General features: G+C 39.4%; 1 protein-coding gene across 1 annotated transcript in view; it reads left to right on the plus strand.

Annotated features, from left to right (window-relative positions):
• lrrc75a (leucine rich repeat containing 75A) overlaps nt 1–19,430 on the plus strand; it is a 39,037-nt gene extending 19,607 nt beyond the window's left edge. Inside the window, exons 3-5 of the mRNA XM_026365463.1 lie at nt 401–513; nt 14,710–14,983; nt 15,151–19,430. Of these exons, the coding sequence (XP_026221248.1) occupies nt 401–513; nt 14,710–14,983; nt 15,151–15,750 (987 nt within the window). The 3' untranslated portion in view covers nt 15,751–19,430. The remainder of the gene's footprint in view (nt 1–400; nt 514–14,709; nt 14,984–15,150) is intronic.
• The last annotated feature ends 2,076 nt before the right edge of the window (nt 19,431–21,506 follow it).

Here is a 21,506-nt window from a genome sequence, read left to right on the forward strand (position 1 = left end):
ACTTTCACTATTAAATCCTAGGATCTTTGGACGGGCGGTGTTTGAACTATTATATATACTAAATAATATGTAATGTGTTTTCAGAACATACCAACCAAACTTGTAATCAATGTATAGTGTGAACCCAGGAAACAGGATCAGATGAAATCTACTTTTGAAAGCCAACAGGATATCAGTCAGATGGAGGCAATCAGCAGGAAATCACTTTTCAGGCCAACACAGAGATGAATCGTGACTAATTTGTCGCGTTGAACGGTTCAGATGTGAGAACATTTCTCGCTGCTGATAGTGTTGCGCTGCTTCCCTCCAATATGAGCACCAGGAGGTTTTTCTCATCACCTGACACCTCTGTGCCTTGGCTGATGGTTTGTGCGTCTCTGTACGTGTCTGTGTCCAACAGGAGGGCGACTCTCTCGGGGCGATGGAGAAGGTATGTCGTCAGCTGACCTATCATCTCAGCCCCCACTCTCAGTGGAGGAGACAGGGCCTGCTCAAGAGGAAACCTCAGGCCTGGTGAGTATGAGTGTGTGTGTTGTTAACATCTCAGTGTGTCACCATTGTGTCATCATCTGCTGCCATGGAAAAATCCACTGATATCTCTGCCTTTTTATTTTATCACTCTCACTGATGCACAGTTGGAAATTAAATCAGTTCCTTCTGTGTTGCCTTCACTGCCCTTCTTTGCCTTTTTTCCATCTTCATCCATCATTATGCACACTACACTACTTTACCAAAAGGGTCTTTGTATTTATAGTTTGGAGTGTGGAGTTTCAGTCTGCATTTAATCTTGGTTTGAAGGTACGTGGCCAAATGAAAATGGAGATTTGGATGGATGTGATATACTGTATGCAGCACTCTCACACAATATGCAAATCAGCCAGCAACTATAAACAACTAACCAATATGCTTTTGCACCTCTGTAAAGTACAGCCACCAAAGTATTTGGCTCAACGATATGGGAAATAGTTTAATACATTTTTCTTCAGAGGCATAAATAATAGTAAGAAAATCAACACAGCACTGCACAGAATATTACTATATTTATTATTTTATTCTTTTTCATTCAATGCTCTTCATCTTCCACTGTCTCTCTCCTTTGGTCCAGCTGTATGGAGTGATGCTCAGTGTTAGTTGATACCTCTCTGGCTAAACGTTTTTGTATCTTGTACTTTTATTGTTCACTGTCTTTTAAATTGCATTTCTGTGCTCTCTGGTGCACATTGATGATATTTTTAATTGGAATAGCAATGCCAATCCAAATTAGCAATTGCTAACCTGCTGTTAACATGGAGCCTCAGCCAAGGTTAGATAATTTCATTTAATTTAATTTATCACAGTTGTTTTCAGTCATTTAAAAGTTCAGTCAGGTATTCATACTCTGTGAGTATGCGACTAGAGCCACAATGCTAAATTAAAGACTAATTTTAAAGACAAAAGACCTGAACTCTGTCCTGATAGGTGCATCATCTCAGAAATTAAGTCAAAGTGATTTATCTCTTACATTGAGCGATGTTGTATTGCAGTATTTTGTTCCTCAGAATTTCATTCTAATATAATAAAAATTCCTTTTCTATTCCCACAATCTATTGCACAACCTAAATCCACCTTAGAAACACCCAGACCTGCTATAAAAATGCATCCTGGTGTGAGCAGATGGTAGAAACATGACAGTGGAGCAGGACACATGAGGAGAGAGGATTCCTACTGCTCTGTGAATGGAGGATCGGTAGGAAATAAACATATCTCTCCTCCTCAGTTGTTGATGAACGCCAGGTGTCACCTTCTCAAAAAACAGTTTGTAGACAAATACAACAAGAGTGGTGAAGGAAAAATAATAGTTCAGCATCCGGCTGAGTTGGCGTAGGCGTGTGTGTCAGTGCCTTCACAGTCAACAAAATGAACCGTTGTGTTTGTTTTATCAAACACTGAGCTCCAGAAATTTGCTGTAAAAGCAGGTCTCACCTACAGTGGAATTAAACGATATCTGCAGATAAAAATGAAAATGAGTTGGGTAATTATCTTAAGTAATTCTGGACTGGTGGATTGGATTTAATCAATGCAGCGTTGCAGTCAGCGTTTTCAGGCTGTCATGAACTCCAGTCAGAGTGATTAGCCACAGGAGAGACAGAACCCCATTTACTCAGAGGCTTCAGGGCAAGAGATGAGATTGAATCATCCCTTTGAATACAACACACACCATTAACACCCTAACAACTCACACCCATGCAAAAACACCTCTTTATGATAATTATATCACCCCCTCGTGGAGTCAATAAAAATGATGAAAAATTATTGTCCACTGATCCACTGATGGTCCCATCTGTAGAGAGTTGTGTGCAGGGAGTGGCATTTTGTATTTTAAAGTATTTTCCACAACAAGAGCCGCTTATTCTTATACAATATGTATTTATCTCAGTGTGAAATTTAAGTTATTTTGTTCAACTGAATAATACTAACTAACATAAACTGTAGATCTATGTATGTAAACAACCAAAAAGCCATTTTTAACTACATTTTGGCACTGAAAGTTTCCCGAATTATCTATTAGTAGTTTGTGTTTGCATTGTATCCATACACACACTATGAACTGCTGTATTTTGATACTGATGACAATTAAAAATTAAGATTATTCACAGGCAAGTTTTAAAATGTTAATTTATAACCATAGACTGTGTAACTCACCAGGCTATTTACATCATTTACTACTTATATCAACAAAAGTACATAAAAAAAGCAGTGTGATGTGTGGAAACACACTGTGATGTTAATAGTCATAAAGCTGAGATGTAAATGAGAAACAGTGAATGAATGGTCACAGGGTGAAATCCTGATGCTCATGAGTTTGCGTCTGATTTCTTATTTTAAAAATCACCACATTCTTCACCTATAGCAGCTAAAATTGTTCCTTTTCTGTTCTTTAACATATGTGAAGGTGCTATATGTTAAAATTATTCAGTGTTCAGGGTGTGTGTGGTTCATTTGTGCAGTCTCCTGCTCTGTACCTCTGTAACACCCACAGTTAAAGGGACAGTCCACCTATAAAACATGACCTCTTAATGAGAAAATGCTCCTCTGTTATTGCCTCTGTAGCTCATAGAATCAATATTTTGTCATGTCTGCCCCGTCTAGTATTGTATAAATGCCACTCTACTGTGATATATGTTTCTTTCCTTTAAATCCTTTAGTAGCAGTTTCGGTAAATAGAATAATGCAAAACAAAACATTTCCTTAAAACTGACCTTGTATTTTCAGACATAGTTGCCAAAGGTGCCAAAGTTTCTCCCTTAAAGGTCAGAACAGAGCTTGGTTTAGCTCTCTCCAATTTAGTCCAGCCTGTTCAGCTAATTGTGCATTATTAATGATATTTTGAAAAGCGATGCGTAGTTATTCTTAATCACACATAATCATAAGATAACGAATGTGGCATCTCTGTTTATTTTCCTTCGTCTGAGTTCGAATCGCAGAGTACCTTCACACTCTCTGGGTTGAAAATGACATTTAGATTTCACCACAGGTCTCATCTTCAAATGTTGGATATCACATTATTACACAGTTCAGACAGACATGGATACCTCATGTTACCTGCTTTATTCAGACATAGGCTGTAGGTCACATTTTTTGTTATATGTCAGTATGTCGTCATCCTGTGTGTGCAGTGTTGAAAGTGAGACATATGTAAATGTTACTGTGTGCAACCTTTTACTAAGATTGGGTCTTTAACAGAAAACTGACCAGTGGGCTCCTTCAGACATGAATCCAGCTTCAGATTACCGGAGAGTAAATGTCTGAAGGGAGCTTCGATAACAATTATTTTAACATTTTGAATTAATTCTCCTACAAACCCGCCTTAATATCCACTAAATGTTACACTGAGCTGCCAGCATCATGACTCAGCTGTTTTAGATTCATATCTGAGAAACTCCGTCTGCTTTTAGACCCACTGACCACAGACAGTGACCTGCACTGAGAAGATCCAGTTGGACCTGTCAGCTCCGACTCTTAAGTCCAATCTGAACTTTTTCAAATCTATAAATGATCAGAAACAAATGAGCAGCTTGGCTGTTGACGACTGGCCTTATAGAAAATGTAAATCAACTGGACAGCAGTGTGTCGTTGTCTATTGAGCTAAAGAAGGTGTGGCAAAGATTAACAAGGCTCTCTGTTCACTGTCTGGCTGCCTAACAACAGCTCCTTTCAGTGCTCAACAAGTCCTCTCAGAGGTCTGAAATGAGGCAGCTGCACAGCTGAATATCTGCCGCGGCCTGCAGACCTCGTCTTCTTTCTGCTTTGCAACCGTGGTCCAACACCCCTGCAGAGAAAACTGTGAGATACACATTGTGACAGCATGTATTCTCAGGGCAGGGTTACTTTTAGCAACATGAGGATGAGACATTTCTCCATAAAAAGAAATTTGCTTTATTTGCCCGTCAGTTGTGTTTGATTGAAGTTGTTCTCCGGGTGCGATGAACAAGCCAGGAGAAAAAAATCATCACAGAAAATCAGAACTAATGGGCAAGTTACAAATTCAGCAACTTCACAGAAATATTATATTTATGTTTAAGAAGAATCTCAGTAATTTCACGTCAGGTTCATATCGTTGTACTCACAAAGCTGTTTAATAGTCACATGACTACTTCTGTTTATTTCGCCATGTTGGCAGGAACTGCATGAGTGAATGATAATATTTAAATCCATATAGAGAGAGAGTTGTAGTGTTGTATGAGGAAGACTGGAGTGGCAGAGACGTATGTTATTATGTTATGCAAGTGGAACAGTGAGGTCAGAGGGAGTAGAGGTAAAGAAGGTGCTGGACTTGAAGTACTTAGGGTCAACGATTCAGAACGTCTGTGCAAGCAGGATGGAACAGGTGGAGAAAATGTCAGGTGTGTTGTGTGATAAGAGTATCAGTGAGAATGAAAGGAAAGGTGTTGAAGATGGTGGTGAGACCAGCGATGCTGTACGGCTTGGACAGTGGCACTGAAGAAAAGACAGGAGGCAGAGCTGGAGGCAGCAGAGCTCAATATGTTGATGATGGATAGGATCAGGAGTGAGTCCGTCAGAGGGATGGTTTCAGAGATAAAGTCAGAGAGGCCAGTTTGAGGTGGTTTGGACATGTCCAGAGGAGAGATTGTGACTGTAGTGGTGAACAGATGATGAGGCTGGATCTGCCAGGCAGGAGGTCTAGAGGAAGACCAAGGAGGAGATTTATGGATGTAGTGAGAGAGGACATGAACATGAAGAGGAGAGGGTTAAATGGAGGCAGATTATTCCCTGTGACGACCCCTGAAAGGGAACAGCTGAAAGGAAAAGAAGAAGACACAAGTTTAGAAGTTGTACTACACAAGAAACTCAATATAAATGTTTATATCCAGTAGATATTTATTTATTTGGATGACTTTACTTTAAGAAATGTGATGTTCTTAATGGTTGCTGTATTAATTTATTGGTCATCAGCCGGTTATCTCTGTCATTTAAATCTAATTAAGGACATGACAAACTCATGACACACAAACTGTTTACTGGAGACGTGACATTCACCTGCATCTTGTTTTGCTTGCCTGTCTGCCTCTGTACCTGTCTGTCTGTCTGTCTGACTGTCGTTCTGTCTGCCGCCTGCTGACTGGCTGGCTGGAGCTGCTGCGCTGACAGATTTATTGGCTGCCTCCCACCTGTGCTCTGACACCCAGCAGAGAAAGAAGTTGAGTCAGGATGTCTCAGCCTCCCTCTGCTCGATCCTGCCCCTTAATTTTCTCCGTCTGCTTCGTCTCAACAGCGGGAAAAAACGCCAGGGATCTTATTTGCCCTTAAGTACTTTTTATTTAAATTTGCGTGGGAGTGACAGTCGTGAAAAATATGGACTAAGGTCGTCATCTGAAGCAGCTGATGGCTAAAACCAAGTAAAATATCCTAAAGCAGTAATTTTTCTAGAAGTATAATTAAAATATGAACAACCTGCATGATTTTATAGAAATCTCAGTCAGACTTAGAAGCAGGCACAAAGCTATTATTGGAAATGCTGCTAGTTTTAACCCATTTTCCTGCCTGTGGGAAGTCATCGATTTACCAGCGTGGATACTTTCACACTCAGTCACTGCTGTTTTTGTAGTGAACTACATGTAGTCAGTCCATTTATGATGATCAGCCATTGTTAAACTCTCCGGCTGTAGAGGAGGTTGGATGTTTTCAATGTTATTTGTTGATTGAATCATGATAAGAGAAATGTTTGATGAGCCCTCATGCAACAGGATTTACCGAGACCAGCTAGTATTGCAAAATAGCTAAACCTTATTCAAAAAGCTGTTGTATATTTGTATGTTTGAAGAATATCAATTCATTAATTAAGCCATTAATTTATAACACTGTTTGTTTGGAAGTCGAGACATCTAGTGCTAAAGCTAAAGCTTCAGGTAAGAGCTGAACTGAACATATGAACATTAAATTTCTGTCCCAACATTTTCTATAAGTTACGTTCACAAACTCCTGGTGTTTATAAATGCCTGGTAGCAAAATAAAACTAGATTCAAGCACCAGCTCCCAGCTATAAAACACAGTGCACCAGGAAAACGATGACAAATCATGACCTCTTTTGCACTTGATAGCTTTTAACTCTGTTTTGTTCTCCACCAACCAGCTTTAAAACTATTGAGGTTCCATAACAGTCATCCAAAAAATTAAGATGATAACAAGGTAAAGGTTTGGTTGGAGAATTTCCATCGGTTGATGTTATGTACGTGCTTCAAATATCAAAAATAACTGTGTGCTGTTGTATAATTATGAAACTTCATCATAATCAGCCGAGTGCAGTGAGCTGCATCGTGTTTATGGGCACAGACTGTAAACACGTTATGATGAATGGATCATTTGTTGATGCTCTGGACATTTCAGCTGTCGTCCTGATGTGTTTTGATGCTGGTGCTGCATCAAAATGCCTCCTGGGTATTTTGTGCCAGTGTTCATTATCATGAAATTGTATCGCGTTCATTCAGTGCTTCTGTAACAACCTTCAGATAGTCTATTGTCTGTTGTACATCATATAGTGATTTAGTCAATTTTGTGCTCCTGTAAAAGTAGGAACTGGTTTCCTATAGAGTTTTCTTTTTCTGATAGGATGCAGATGTAGAAAAAATCCTGTGCTCTTTCTGTTTTCTGGTACTGATTAGGTAATATTTTTCTTATGTCAGACTTCAGTGTTGCAGTGCAAATATCAAGATGCCATCTAAGTTTTGGTAAAAAGAAATGTTATCAATGGGGATAAGAAAAGGATCACAGCTTTGACTTCCCCCCTTATCTTTCCCCTTTACTTTCCTGTGCTTCCTGTAAACTCCTTCTTATGTCTATGATTTCCCAGTTGATCTGACCCCCTGTGGTGTTTAATATGTTGGCATGCTGCTTTCCTCTCTCATGGCTGATATTCACTGCGTAAGCAGACCTGCTCTATTAATCACTCAAAATGGGAGTAACGATATTTATCCTCTTTTTGAATGAAGGATTTTCCCTTTGTGTTGATGCTGTTCTCAGTCTCTCTTATTCACTTGAATTCTCTGCACAAACATGTAAAGTCTGCGTTGAATTGGAGTCGCCCACGTGCTCACAGTTACAGTTAGTTGGAGTTGGAGGGAACTTCGCCCTTCAAATATTAATGCAAGCTATAACATGGAGATAATGGAGTTTCAGAATTAATCTGAGCACTTCAAAAGCACTTGGATTCATTCTTTATTTCTCCCTTTTCTCATTTTAATCCAAACCTTTTTTTTTTTTTCTTTTTCCTTTGACTCATCCTATGAATCATTTTCTCTGTCCTCCATCGCAGGTTGCAAATTGTTTCTGCCTTCCTGTGCTGAACATCATTGTTACCCAGAGGCCATTGCTGGCTTAACAATAAGACAATAAGAGGAAAACAATATAAAACACCCATTTCTAAAAATATATGAGATTATGGCAGAGCCACCGGCGAAGCTGTGCAAGTAGGAGATGATAAAAGGTTTAGCAGAAAAGGTGATTCTGGTGGATTATCTTTTTGGTCAGATTTAATGATCTGCTGTCACTGAGCTTCGAAGAAAAAATGTTTGAATTTCTTGTTCCAGATGTTGTAGTGGACCACACGCCTTTAATCCTTTACTTCCCAATTCAGAACAGCAATTATAAAAGCCACTACCAAAAGTGGTGGGGTGTCCACTCTCGTCTACAAACCATCATAGTTGTAGAAAATTATTGTAATGAGGCAAAAAATTCAAATGTAACCTTTGCTGATGTAAAGCTCGCTGCTCTGTGGTCACGTCGTGCCATACCAGTCAAACTGTGAATGCAGTGGCTCGATATGAATAAATAAGTACATCTGAATCAGACAAAATAAGTCTGATGCTTTGCCTTTTCCATTTCCAGCCTCCTCCACAATACAGCACCGTCATCTGTTTGTGTCTCAGTGTGACTCATGTTTATTCCCAGTGGACCACTGACCCCTTGTAGCTGCATGAATAATGGTATTACCCAGTGAGCTGCACTGCTGCCTCGCACAGATAAAGACACGTTGTACGAAGCCCCTCTCCGTTTTTTTTTCAGTGTATTTTGTACATGAATATTAAGTCAACCGCTTCGCTCACAGTTTGGCCGCTGCTGGATGGTGGATGTGATCCTCTTGGGGTGAGGACAGGACTCAAAAAGCAGCTATTAGCCACAGTCGGACAGAAAATACTGTGAATATGTGCACGGGCTCTTTGTCCTCATGATATTAGTGTTGAAGCATAAGACGATGTAGCAGCTGGACAGGTGATGTCCAACCAGCGTCAGAGAACAAAGTGCCACTTGCACTTGCAGCTGATTTCCCTCACTCCTCCTGTAACCAGATGCCGTAGTGGCTGCTTGGAATGTGACTCTGCATAACTACAGCACCTGATGGCACATGATTGGACAAGCCTAACCTCTCACACCTTCTGAGCTACTTTTGTAAACCCTTTTGCACAGGAGGTGAAGGAGAGGGAGGTGTTTTCTCACCCGCACTGTCACAGAACCAGAGAAGGAAGAGAAAGAGGAGGCAAAAGGAGACCTGACATCTTTGATGTGCGCACACACCAGCTGACTGGGTGATAAATGATCTCAGGAGGAGACACAGGAAGGCAGGTAGAGGAGACACAATGAGGAGCATGTACAGTGTAATAATTAAATCCAAGAAAATCCTTATGTAACCCCTACATATGGTTGGATGGATGATATGAAATGCAGGCTATGATGAGGTCCTTTCCTGTAACTTTCCACTGCGGGGATAAGTGGAGGAGTAGCTTATGACTCACAAGATATTATTTCCTCAGTGTGATAATTAGAGGCACGTAGGTCACCACACTATCAGCACGGGCATCAGTGATCGCTTTGGCTCCAAATAGATTTCTGAAAACGTCTGATCCATCTTTGCTCTCCGCTGTAACTGATCATTGTCACGCTGAGTGAGACCACACCAAAACGTTCACGTCCGAAAAAAGAAATGGAGAAACGTGACAACAAGGTTCATAACGATGTCAGACAGAGCAACTTACAGGACCATAATGAGTGGTTGTGCATGTTTACAACAAAGCATGCTGCCATATTTTAGCTTTTGTAAAATGGTGGTTATCTCATCGACCTGACCTCACTCTCTATTCTGTAGCTCTAAAACTTCACCTTCACCTGACCACTTATTGGGGTTATCTCTGAAGTGCCTGATACTTCCTCTATCTCCAGTCTCATCAGTTAGCGGGGCAGATGTCCTGCTCCATGTAGTGCATCATGTGTCTGATCAAACATTTTAACTAGGAGGCAGATTTTCAGGACTGAGACTCGTATGAAACTTCAGCAGCAGTCCTAATCTAAATCCAGTCAGTGTCTTTTAAAGCTACAGTGTACTTAAAACCAATATGCCTCTTGAAGTATTTTATTATTATAGTATTATTTCTTCACAGCACACTTCTTAGACCGCTGGAGAATAAATTACAGCCTTTTGGGTATTGCTACAGTAACTAACTACTGAACCTCTGATGTAAAATTTCAAAGTAACACCAAATGACGTCCCCAGAACTTGGTCCCACCGTCCTGCTGGTTGTTGTCCAGACGGGGTGAATGACCTCCATAGTGGGAGTGTGTCTCTCTTTTTCTGTAGTGTGGGATTCTGGTCTGAATCCAAACACATCACAAGCTTTCGTGGCATCTCGTCTGCTTTTATTTGTGCACTAGTCCCGCCTCTTTATGTTCAGGGCAGAGTGTGTTTGAAATGGTAGCTTGTCTGGGTTAAAAGAGGCACGGGGGGGAGTACTGTATGGGAAAGGAGTCAAGAAAGATTTCCCAATGCTGACGATACATTCAACAAAGATAGTCTGCAGATCGACATATGTGTACTTATACTTTATGTTTTTCCTTTTGAGTGCAGAAAAACACTTTGTCCAGACTGAAGAAGCGGTGCTGGGAGGGGAGGAGCAGCCGTCTATGGGAGGACGATATGAGCTGTAACGATTAGATCAGTGGTCTCAAACCACGTGTAATCGAGAGCCAAGGGCATCGCTGCACCAGCTGTGTTAACTAATTAGCGTGTTTTCACTCAGAGAGGAGGAAATGGGCTGCTGCGTGGAGCCGAATTGGTGCACAAACCTCCAGGGCCTCTGTGGGAAGTGGTTTTAGACCACTTATGGAGACAGTGAGGGGTGGCCTCATCAGCCTCAAGGTGCTCTGTTCAGTTAATTTGCATTTACTTCCAAGTGGCTTGACTTGTTGCAATGTTTTTACCAAAAAAAACAAAGCAAAACATATTCTGGAAACAGGTGGTCAAACCTTAAATTTGCTTTTGTCATAAAATGCACTATGATCATTCTGTTTTTAACAACTTTAAAGATCAATGTGGCAAAATTCAGGACACACCAGTAATTGTTTAGCTGCCATTTGAGACACTGGGACAAGTTGGGATCTAGTGTCTAAGTTAAAGTTAAAGGGCAGCACAGGATAACTTTTACATTTCACTTACTATTGACAAATCACAATAATTTATGTATGTAATGTTGTGTTTATGATTTCACTCTTATAGTTAACATTTTGTGTAACAGCTCAGCAGTCCCCCATCAGATTCTGTTGTTTTTATTAGAAAACTCACACAGGAGTAAATGACTATTTTCAACAGTGGATTAATACACATTTCACTGAGGTTGTGCAGCACAAGCATGGTGAATGTTAAAGTATCTGTTAAAGTATCTGCAGGTACCAAACAACAATGAAGGTTTGCAGCTATATCGCACTGAAGTATAGAACATAGTCAGACTTAATTAGCTTTATTAATATCATATACTGTAACATAAGAGTTACCACCTGACTCTGCAGCTCTACACAGCATTTAGCAATTGTAGCAGCAGATTTACGTTTCTCATTTCAGCCAAAAGGCCCTGAATTATCTACTGTCCACTGCCAGCCCAGCACCAAACAGCACACAGACTGTAGCTCGTACACAGAGTGGAGCATGCAGAGTCTAAAGAGCCAGATATTTCCCTCAGGAGTTGGTGGAAAGCAAACACAGTTAAAAGGAGAGCGACTACTGAACTTTTGTTCCCTGTGTAGCCAGAGACTCGACTAAAAGTGAATGCAAATGTTGCTCAGTGTTGCTAGGTGTGTAAATGAGCCAGTGTTTGCTATGACGCTGATCTACTTTATAATGTGACAAGTCAAGGTTATGTTTTCTGCTTGTTTGTGACTTAAACCATGATTCGTTCGCGTTTACCATTGTACCTAAATGGTTATTTGCTGTGTTCACTGTGTGTTTTCATCCATGTAATGCTTATTTTTGTCCTGATGTTTCAGGGAGCAGCTGCTACGTGCGCTTAAATGCTCAGATTTCCCACAGGAAATCTGTTAAGGTAGTGGTAGTGACAATGCTGCAGGGGAACTGGAGTGGAAAAAAAAACATGTAATTACATTAAATTCTGTGGAAACCTTGTTACTGCTCTTTATTGGCCAGTTTGGTTAAATACACAACAAAAATAGTAACGAGTGGTAAGTTCGAGATAAATACTTTGATTTAATTTAGTCACATTTTCATTCTGTTTCTTTTGCCATGACTATTAATGTCTGATGGAACCTGAACCTTTTTCCAGAGTTGAGCTTTAGTCACAGTTTAAGTGGAGGTGGAAGTAATAAGAAAATAAATTGCGGCAATGTGTCAAGGTCCCTGGAAATCACCAGCTGTGTGCTTCAAAAAAGACTACTTCAAATCCCACTGCAGAGAAAAATGAACACAGTAGAGATGTGAATGGGCCATAAACCAGGTGTTGACATCTGTCTGTGAGGATGCAGATGCACAACTTTTTTTCTGTCAGCACATTAATAATAATTTTTGTCCACAAATCTGATATAACACAACATATATTGGATAACACATATCACATGTGTTGAGTAGCAGTGAAATTAAACTGTATTTTACAGATGTTATTGTTTTACTTTTACTTTTTATTGTTAACAGTGAAGTGCTCTACTGCTACCTTTACCTACTAAGGAAAATATCACTAACCTCTCTGCTGTCTGGGAACCACAGTGTAGACCCAGCGGCAGATTGAACAGGTTGTATTGTGGGATGAAATAAAGTTTACTTGGACAGGATTACGTTTGGCAGCAGGCAGAGGAGATGCCAACGGTAGACGGCTTTCCCTGGGAGACATTTTGACATGCCCCAGGAAGAAGAGTGCAGGTGTAAATAACAGAATTAATGGCATTACATTTATTGAATTCAGGGTCCTGCTGTTCTTCATGTTGGCTCACTGTCACACTGTTATGACTGCTACTGGAATGATGTTTCTCCTTGCTGCACTAAAGGGAACATATGCAGGAGACATTTTTAAACATGCATGTTTAGAGATATAATGTCCTGCAGGTGGTTAGTGAAGCAAACCTGGATTTACAAACGTGTGGTGAGAAGGACAATACAACAGCACTAATATTAAACTCCATGAAGAGGAAGCAGCCTCATTCAGGAGCTTTGTAGATAAACTGTTTTGTGCTGTGCCCCCAAAATCCAACCAGAAATATAACAGAGTGACAGACACTCTGTGACTCGTGGGAGAGTGAGTATAACATTTTTGGAGGGCTAAATTTGACCCATGTGCGCTGCTTGGCTTTGGGCAGCTCTGGCCTAGATTCCTCTGAAGTCTCTTTGGTATGTGCATAGATAAAACATTCAGCTGTTACTGATGATACTGTGAATCCCACAGTCGCTTTTTTCTCGGTCAACCGGTATGTAAGCGAAGCAGAATTAGTGGCAGTGAGTTAATGCTGAACAAATTAACCTTCACACTGTGTGTATCTAAACCTTGAATGTAAGTGTCTGCTCATGTTCAGTGTGTATTGAAGTACTGTTTTCATTTGTAAGGTTGAAAAATTATTTATTTTTTCACGGATGACCTGACATCAGCCCTTTCTCTGTCAAATCCAGACACCTCACTGTGTTTATTTTTAGCCCCCACCATGTATTTGGCGACTATATCTTCAGCGTTTTGTTACTCGACAGCCGTTTTATTTTCCACAGACTTTATTTTCATAAGCCCTAAATCCCCTTAGTGTCTCTCTGTCTTTGTCTGGGTGTACCTATGTCTGTTTTTAGCTGCAGTGTTTACGGCCTTAAGAGGACTGCTTATGTACTGTGGTTTCCAATTTTAAATATTTGTATTAAACATTCATTCATTCATATATACTCAAATATTCTATAATTGCCAGTCAAAGTGATTTTAAGTCTAACTCAGATTGTTGTGTGTCTGGTTGTTTTACATGTCTTTTTGGTCATTTTGCATGTTTTAATGTTGCTCTTTGACTTTCAGACAATAAATATTAAATCTCAGTTCATACAGAGGCTCTGAACCAAGTGCTCTTTGACCTCTTGGACCATTGCAACGGTGCAGTAATGCACCAGTAATTCAGTTTCATATAAAGTTGACAAAACAAACTCTTTACTTTTTTTTCCATAGCTTTGAGGTAAGGTGCACAGATTTTTGGTTTCAGTCATTTGTATCAACAAATAGTTTGAAGAGATCTTAGTCAGTTAGTCAGAATAAAACGTCTTATCAAGGAGTCTACAGGAGTCACAGTCTTTAGTGGAACTTCGCCCTTATTCCCCAAACACGTCTGTTTCAGATAAGCTTTGGCTGAATTTGCATTGGTATATATTTCAATGTTTGCTCAACAAGTGAAACAAGTAGAGCAACCAGTAACTCTGTGGGTGTACATACGGGCATGTGCATGTTGTTGTATGACTAAATAACTGCAAACCTACAGTACCATTCAAATAAAACTGAAATTTTGGCAGCAAATGGAAGAATTGTAAGTTTCTACTAATAGAAGTAGTAATATGTTTATGATACATTTAGTGTAGCCATAGTTGTGGGTCAAGGTGCCACATTTGGAGGGCTTTACCCAGTACAAACTGCATCCAAACCAGAATCTGCATTTAAAGAGAGAAGCAGCCTATTGTTTAATGCATTGTGTGCTCTGTTCTTCACAATGAATAAATTACAGCCAATAGGACGCAAGCAGGAGACGTGTGAAGTTGCAGGTTATGTGTGATTAGTGGAGGTAATTAAGGTGTGATATTATTGTATTGAAAATGTTATTATTATTATATTATATGCAGTGAAATAATACAGTGTTGAACATTACAAATAATAAACACATATTGGTAAATAAATTGGCTGTAACATTTGCTCATGTCTCTGTCCACAGTCTAAAGGCAGTGCTGTCGCTCGCTCCGTCCAGCGGGGCCTTGGATCTGTCAGGCATCCCTCTGACAGCTCGAGACATGGAGCGCCTGTGTGCACACCTACAGCGTCATGCATCCACGGTGGTTAGCTTGGAGCTGGGCTTCACTGAGCTGACGGACGAGGCCTTCCTCCTGCTCCTGCCCACACTGGCCTCCCTGCCACACCTGGAGACGCTGGCACTGAACGGAAACAGACTGACCAGAGCTATTCTGAAGGATCTGACTGACGCTCTGAAGGTCAGAAGCTCAGCTCATCTGAATAGAATAGAAAATAGTGAAATAAATCTAATAATATGACAGATTAGGTTCTTTGTTCGACCAATCACGTCACTGAAAACTTCACACCAGTTACTTGAAATACTATGGTTATGATCATGGTGATGATGTTGATATTTTCAATGCAGGATCCGGGCAGCTTTCCTAGTGTGACCTGGATCGACCTGGGTAACAATGTGGACATCTTCTCCCTGCCGCAGCCCTTCCTGGTGAGCCTAAGGAAACGTTGCCCCAAGCAGGGCAACCTACCCACCATCCTGGAGTTTGGAGAGAGTCAGGCCAGCGACCCCCCTGAGAGGCTGAGGGGACTCGGGGAAGAGGAAGAGACGGATGACACCAACCGGACTGAGAGCATGGGTGAGCTCCGGTCTGAGGTGGAAGAGGAAATTGATGGAGAGATGGAGATAGAGGAGATGATGGAGGAGCTGCTGGACTTTGACAGAGAGGTGCAAGGAAAGGAGGACGAGGAGGAAAGCATGTGGACGGTGGGGGAGCAGAGGAAAGCAGGGAGGAAGAGGAGAGAGGTGGGAGATAGCAGGGAGAAGGAGACGCCTAAGAGGGAGCAACGGCCCGTGAGGAGGCCGGTGATGGCAGAAGACGAGGACGACACGCAGAGCCGCTCCTCCCACTTGTCTTATTCCAGCCAGTCACAACACTCCTCTGGAGCTGTCGAGCCAATGAGAGTGGAGGAAGACGACTTGACCGACCAATCAGACCACTTGACCTGATTGCTGCTCCCTGCTTCGCTCTGCTTACATTTACACTCGTGTAATGGAGGAGGCTCACGCAGGCTCTCCACTGGTCTGAACTGTGGCCAGCCGCCACAGACGGCTGAACACAGGTGACTCCTGGTGACTGGTGCATGAGTAGACATGTACCATAACTGACTGTTGTTTCAAGTATAAATAGACTAAAGACACTAATTCGTAGATTAGACTGATTAATTATATCACAGCTGGCTTTTATGTACAGAATGTTAATCTTTATTCAGGTCCTTCCTCCTGGTAACCCTTGGTAATACCCATATGTGCCTGTTACACATCCTGGTTAAAAGTGAGTGTTCAGAGATTTTAAAAGAGACCAGAAAATATAGAAACAGAGTCACACAAGCTAGTTAGGGCCTTTAAACCTTTTGAAAAATGTTTTTGCCAAAAAGTAGAAGTGTAAATGTATAAAATATCTCCCTCCCACATACATCCACAGTTAGCCAGATGGATCAGAAGACAGACAGGAATCACAATTCAAGCCAACAGATTTGTGGAAATGAGTTTCTACTTAAGAAATGAACAGATGAACAGTCCTTTAGGGGAAGAGAGGATGAAGTTAGTCAGCTGACACCAAAAGAATTAAACAACCGATAAAGAAAAAGACGCTGTAACGGCCTCGATGATTGTAAGAAACAGTACAAAGTGCCCGTTTGTTTTCAGGGAAGGAGCTTGGTCCTGTCCTTGTGATAATCTTATTGCCATGTGTCCCAAAGCAAAGCACTGGGGGGTATCAACCTGAAATATTCAGCAGCCTTTTTTTCTCATAATCCAGGTCATGTTTCGCTCCACAGCACTGTACACTAGAGTGCATCACACGCTTACAGTGCTGTGTTTATATATAGGCCGCAGCCATGATTACATTCACATATGCTATCAGATTATATCTTCATGCAGCGAGTTCTGTCCTCCCATGTGTGACGTTTAATCCATGCAAAGCTTTAAGAAACAAACTGTATTTTTGGATGTACAGTATGTTAATATATATATAACTATATATTGTTTTTATATGTCAGACTTTGGTTGATTGTTGAGATTCTAGATTAGCTATTTAAAGAAGAATACAGCTCAATTCAACGATTAATATTTGTTATTTATGTGGCCTGGGATAATCCACTATTCAATTACTGTAAGATTAAAAGGAATTTGTTAATCTTACTCTGAAGCAGTTTAAATTATTAAATGAATATACGTTTCACCACACAGCCGCAGCAGGTGCTAATACATTAACACGTAAAGCAGTTTATGTGCATGAAAGGGTATGCACTTCTTGCATGCTTTGTATGTATCAGGGATCATCCACAAGGGGGCAAATTCCGACCTAACCATTCCTAGAATAGTTAACATTGACGTAACAGCTGAGAAAATGAAGTTATGTCATACAGGCAGCCTTCACTTCTGAACTGAAGATAGAAATGTGACGTCAGAAGGAAGTGCACTGCTGAGAGTGTTGTTTAAAAATGGGGTAACATCTGCTCTCGCTTTTAACTCTGTGCTTTATGGCTACTTCATGTGTCTCTCCCTCCATGAAAACACTGATATAGCTGCACTTATTTGAAATGAAACAGTTCTAAAGAGACAAGTTCAAAAGCTGCTGCGGTTACCTTTTTCACTTCTACACACTGAGCCAGTCGCAGTTTGAATTGGACGTGGACTTAACAAAATCCAGCATCGTAAAGATGTGGAGGCAGCTTTTTAACGAGCTGACAAGCAGAGTCTACTGGAGCCTTAGAAGTCAGGATATCTTGGCCTCTAGTGAATCAATTTCTATTTATAATAAATAACATTACAGTGGAGAACCACCTGATAAATAAGATGTTTATTTACAGAATTATGTGTTTACATGAGTGATTTGCAAATTTATGGTAAAGTCTGTAGATTGCACATGTATATATCCATTATATTACTATATTTATAATTGCTTTGCAGTGCAGTGAAGTGAATATTCTCTGTACCTAATAGTTGGTTGACAGGTTGTTTCCAGGCCTATACTCCATAAGTAGCCAGTATTTAAAAAAATACTTTCATTTAAATAAAATGCCCAGGTGTTACTTTTTTCCCCCATTGTGCCTACTTTTATGTACAAGTAGTATTTTACTGGAACTTGCAGAAATACAGCGGATACAGTGTTGTGTGTTATATTACAGTGTGTTTTGTTTTGTTTTGTTGTTAAAGGTAAAATTATAGACACTTTGCAAACAAAAATGGTCCAATTACAGTAAATCAGTTATTACTGGACACTATTAATACTTCGTGGAACATTTTAAATAAAAGCAGGCAACAAATTAGAGGTAATGTAATATATATTTCAAGTGCTGTAGATATGTAAAACAGCTGCATTAACAAATAAACTTCAATTTTGTAGTACATTTTTACATATTTATATAATAATATACAAAATTATTCAAATGTAATAAAGTCCTACAAGTCCACTTTAAGCCTGTGCAGCAAAGACTTTTAATCTACTGTTTATGTTTGTGATTATTTACCTACATTGTGCTGACCTCCAGCTCCTTTTAGCCTTAATGGTGCAAACGAACTGGTCTTACAGAAGTGAATCAGTGTTAAGGTTTTCAAAGCTAATTACAAAGACAAACGTCCCTTTAAACTACCTTTAAAAGAAGCACGTCATAACTAACCCTTTAAACAGAGCCATGCACTGCAGCTCATACACAGTTAACGTGACACAGGAAAACTGGCCCTGAAAACCACAACAAAAGGACGAACATCAAATGCTAACGTTACGAGGGGAGTTTATCTCGGGGTCAGACTGACTCTCTGCATGTGGCTCAACTCCTGTGGACACCTATGGACTCTATTCTCAGGTTTCCTGTGGCTTTCTGCTTGTTAATGAGACTGAAATCCTAAATGCAGACGGTGGAGATCTGACATATTTGTAGCGCTGTAGTCATTCATCCGTCTGCTTTTGAGTCAAGGTCACTGCAAATCAAAGCAGAGACATCACAACTGGAATTAACTTAAGATATTAACATAGACGATTAGTCGCTCAGCGTCTTCTGCCTTTGACATGAAGGATTCAGTGGAGTTTGATCTCAAACTGATCATCCTGAATTCCTTTGGTTTCTCAAAATCATTCCTTTTAAATTTATCTACACTAATAAGAATAAAAAATGTTTGCAATATCTTCGACACAACAACACGTAAAGCAAATTGGATTCAATCCCTCCCTGGTCCGTCTACTGACCAAAACCTCACATATCACTTCAATTTTCACTGTAATCTCATGTCAGCTGTGTAATTCACATTGTAGCCACATCTGTTGTGTGGCGATTCTCCCTCTGAACGACTCTCTGCTCGCCACCACAGGCAGAATGATCAGTCCTTTCCAATGTTACAGTTAGACGTGGGCCGATCGTGGCTTTTACCTTGGACTTGTGCAGCAGGATGGGCTACGAACACTTCAACTGAGGATGTGCAGATGTTATCTCCTGCCTGTTTGGCTCAAGGACTCAGCTGATATATTGTGAGATGTAAAGATGGTAATGTGAATCTGAATGAGTGAGATTATTTAGCGTTGGCTCTTTTCTCTATCTCTCTCACATTAGCGTGTTTGATTCTCACTCCAGGAGCCCCATGTGGATTTTTGACTTTCATGCCAGGCGATGTTACAAAGTGAATGCACCTGTGAGTGATCTATAAAACATTTTCTGTTATGCCATAGATCTCACCAATAAATTCTGTCACATGAAAACATATCCTGGCTCATTTTACTTTCATTTTATTTTACTTACTCCAGATCTGTTATCTGCAGCTGAAGTTTAGACTGTACGTGGCAAAGGAAACATCACCAGCACATTGTAGTAGTTTAAAGTACTGAAATGAGGAACCTGTGATTTTTGCAGCTGCACTTATTCTTGTACATTAAGTCATGTTAAAAATGGCTGCAGTATATTGTTGTGGAAAAGTCATAAATTGAAAATTAGTTTGTTCATTATACTTTCATATGGTCCAGAAATGCTGCTTTATTAATGGTTGATTTACAAGTGATTTATAGAGTAGGTCTGAATCATTAATAAAAACAACTTTTCATTAGCCAGATTGTAATAAGTCACTAAAAGTAAAGTCTCACATCTACAATACCAGATTACATCATCATATATCTTGAAGAACTAAAGCTAATAAAGCAACATCGATTAAAAAAGTTAATCTGTGTAAAAAATTGATGTGTTCAAGAGCCTGGAGCTGAATCAGGGAAAATGACATAAATCTACAAGACATTTTTACATTTAGATTAGAAACTACTAGTTTATTATTTACAACATGTTTAAAGTAACCACCAGTTTAGTTAATATAGAGTATTTAATGGTAGGTTTTATTATTATAGGTTAACATATGAATTTGTGATCCTCAAGGGGGAATTCACAGTCCAACAGTATAAGAAATTAAAATTAGCTCCAGATTAACCAGCTGCAGCATTAAAGTAACAAACACACCTTGTACATCACTGTAAAAACATGCACATAGAAACAATTTCAAATGTTTTTGGTTTCTGTGTATAACTAGAGTAACTTTGTATTAATAATATTTTTATAAAGTGAATTCATTGTGTAATTATATCTTATTTATTGTGAACAAGGATCAATATTTAAGGATGTAAACAGTCTATGTGTGACATCTAGTGGCCAAACTTAGAAGTTGCAACCAACCCAGTATTTATTAGATTAAATGTGTTAGTTGTGTCTCTGAGAGCTTCCTAACGCTTGTGGGATAAAATCCTTGACTGTACACCGTGTAATCACAGAACTGTTGCTGATGTTGCGCAATACCGGGCTTTAAATTTCACAACAACCCATCAACATGGAGTAGGCAGCTCTGTCAAGGTAAATAAAATTATCCTAAACAGGAAAAGCTCTGCACTGAGTTTAACACCAAAATATAACATTTCAAAAAGAAAATAGTAACTTTATCACCTGATAATAAACAACACTGATGTCATAGGTCTATTAGAGGATTTACTCTCCTTAAACAGCAACACCAGAAATAAAGAGACGTGGTGGCCAGACTGAGACACACGTACAAAGAAAGGTGACACATTTGGATAAATTAAGTTAAAAGCTGTCAGACTGATCGTGTGTTTATATATAATTAAGTGTTTATTGACTAACTACAATTTTTGAGTCCAAATAATCAGAAACAAATAATAAAAAGTAATTAGGGAGAGATAAAAATCTATCTGGTTGCTATTGTTGCTAAATGCATTTATTTTGCATTATTTATAATGATAATTATTTATTACACCTTCAAACGTGGTCAGTTTACTTTGTGCTAAAGGTTGTACATCGATTTATAATCGATAATATAAAGATTTTACAACAGCTCAGAAGGAAAAATCAAACATTCAGATTGAACAATGAGCATATATTAGAAAAAAAAGGACCAAAATTATATTTTCTATGCAACTAGTTATAATAATGAAAAAACATATACATCCCATATATATAAAGGTGGACTGATTCCAAAAATAAAAATTTAAATTTAAATTTAAATTTAAACACTTTTGTCTTGATGTATTAGAATATGGTACCGCAATTAAGTTTGTTAAAAACAAGGAAGCACACACAATATTTTTGTTAGAACTTTGTTATATGCCCATAATTTTTAATACTGTATTTATATATAAACATGTACATGTGTGTATATGTATATTTATTCAGTATATTCAATGGCTATATCCCTGATATGTTCAGATTTACTATACA

Source organism: Anabas testudineus, chromosome 13, assembly GCF_900324465.2.
Source record: "Anabas testudineus chromosome 13, fAnaTes1.2, whole genome shotgun sequence".
Taxonomy (NCBI): Eukaryota; Metazoa; Chordata; class Actinopteri; order Anabantiformes; family Anabantidae; genus Anabas; species Anabas testudineus.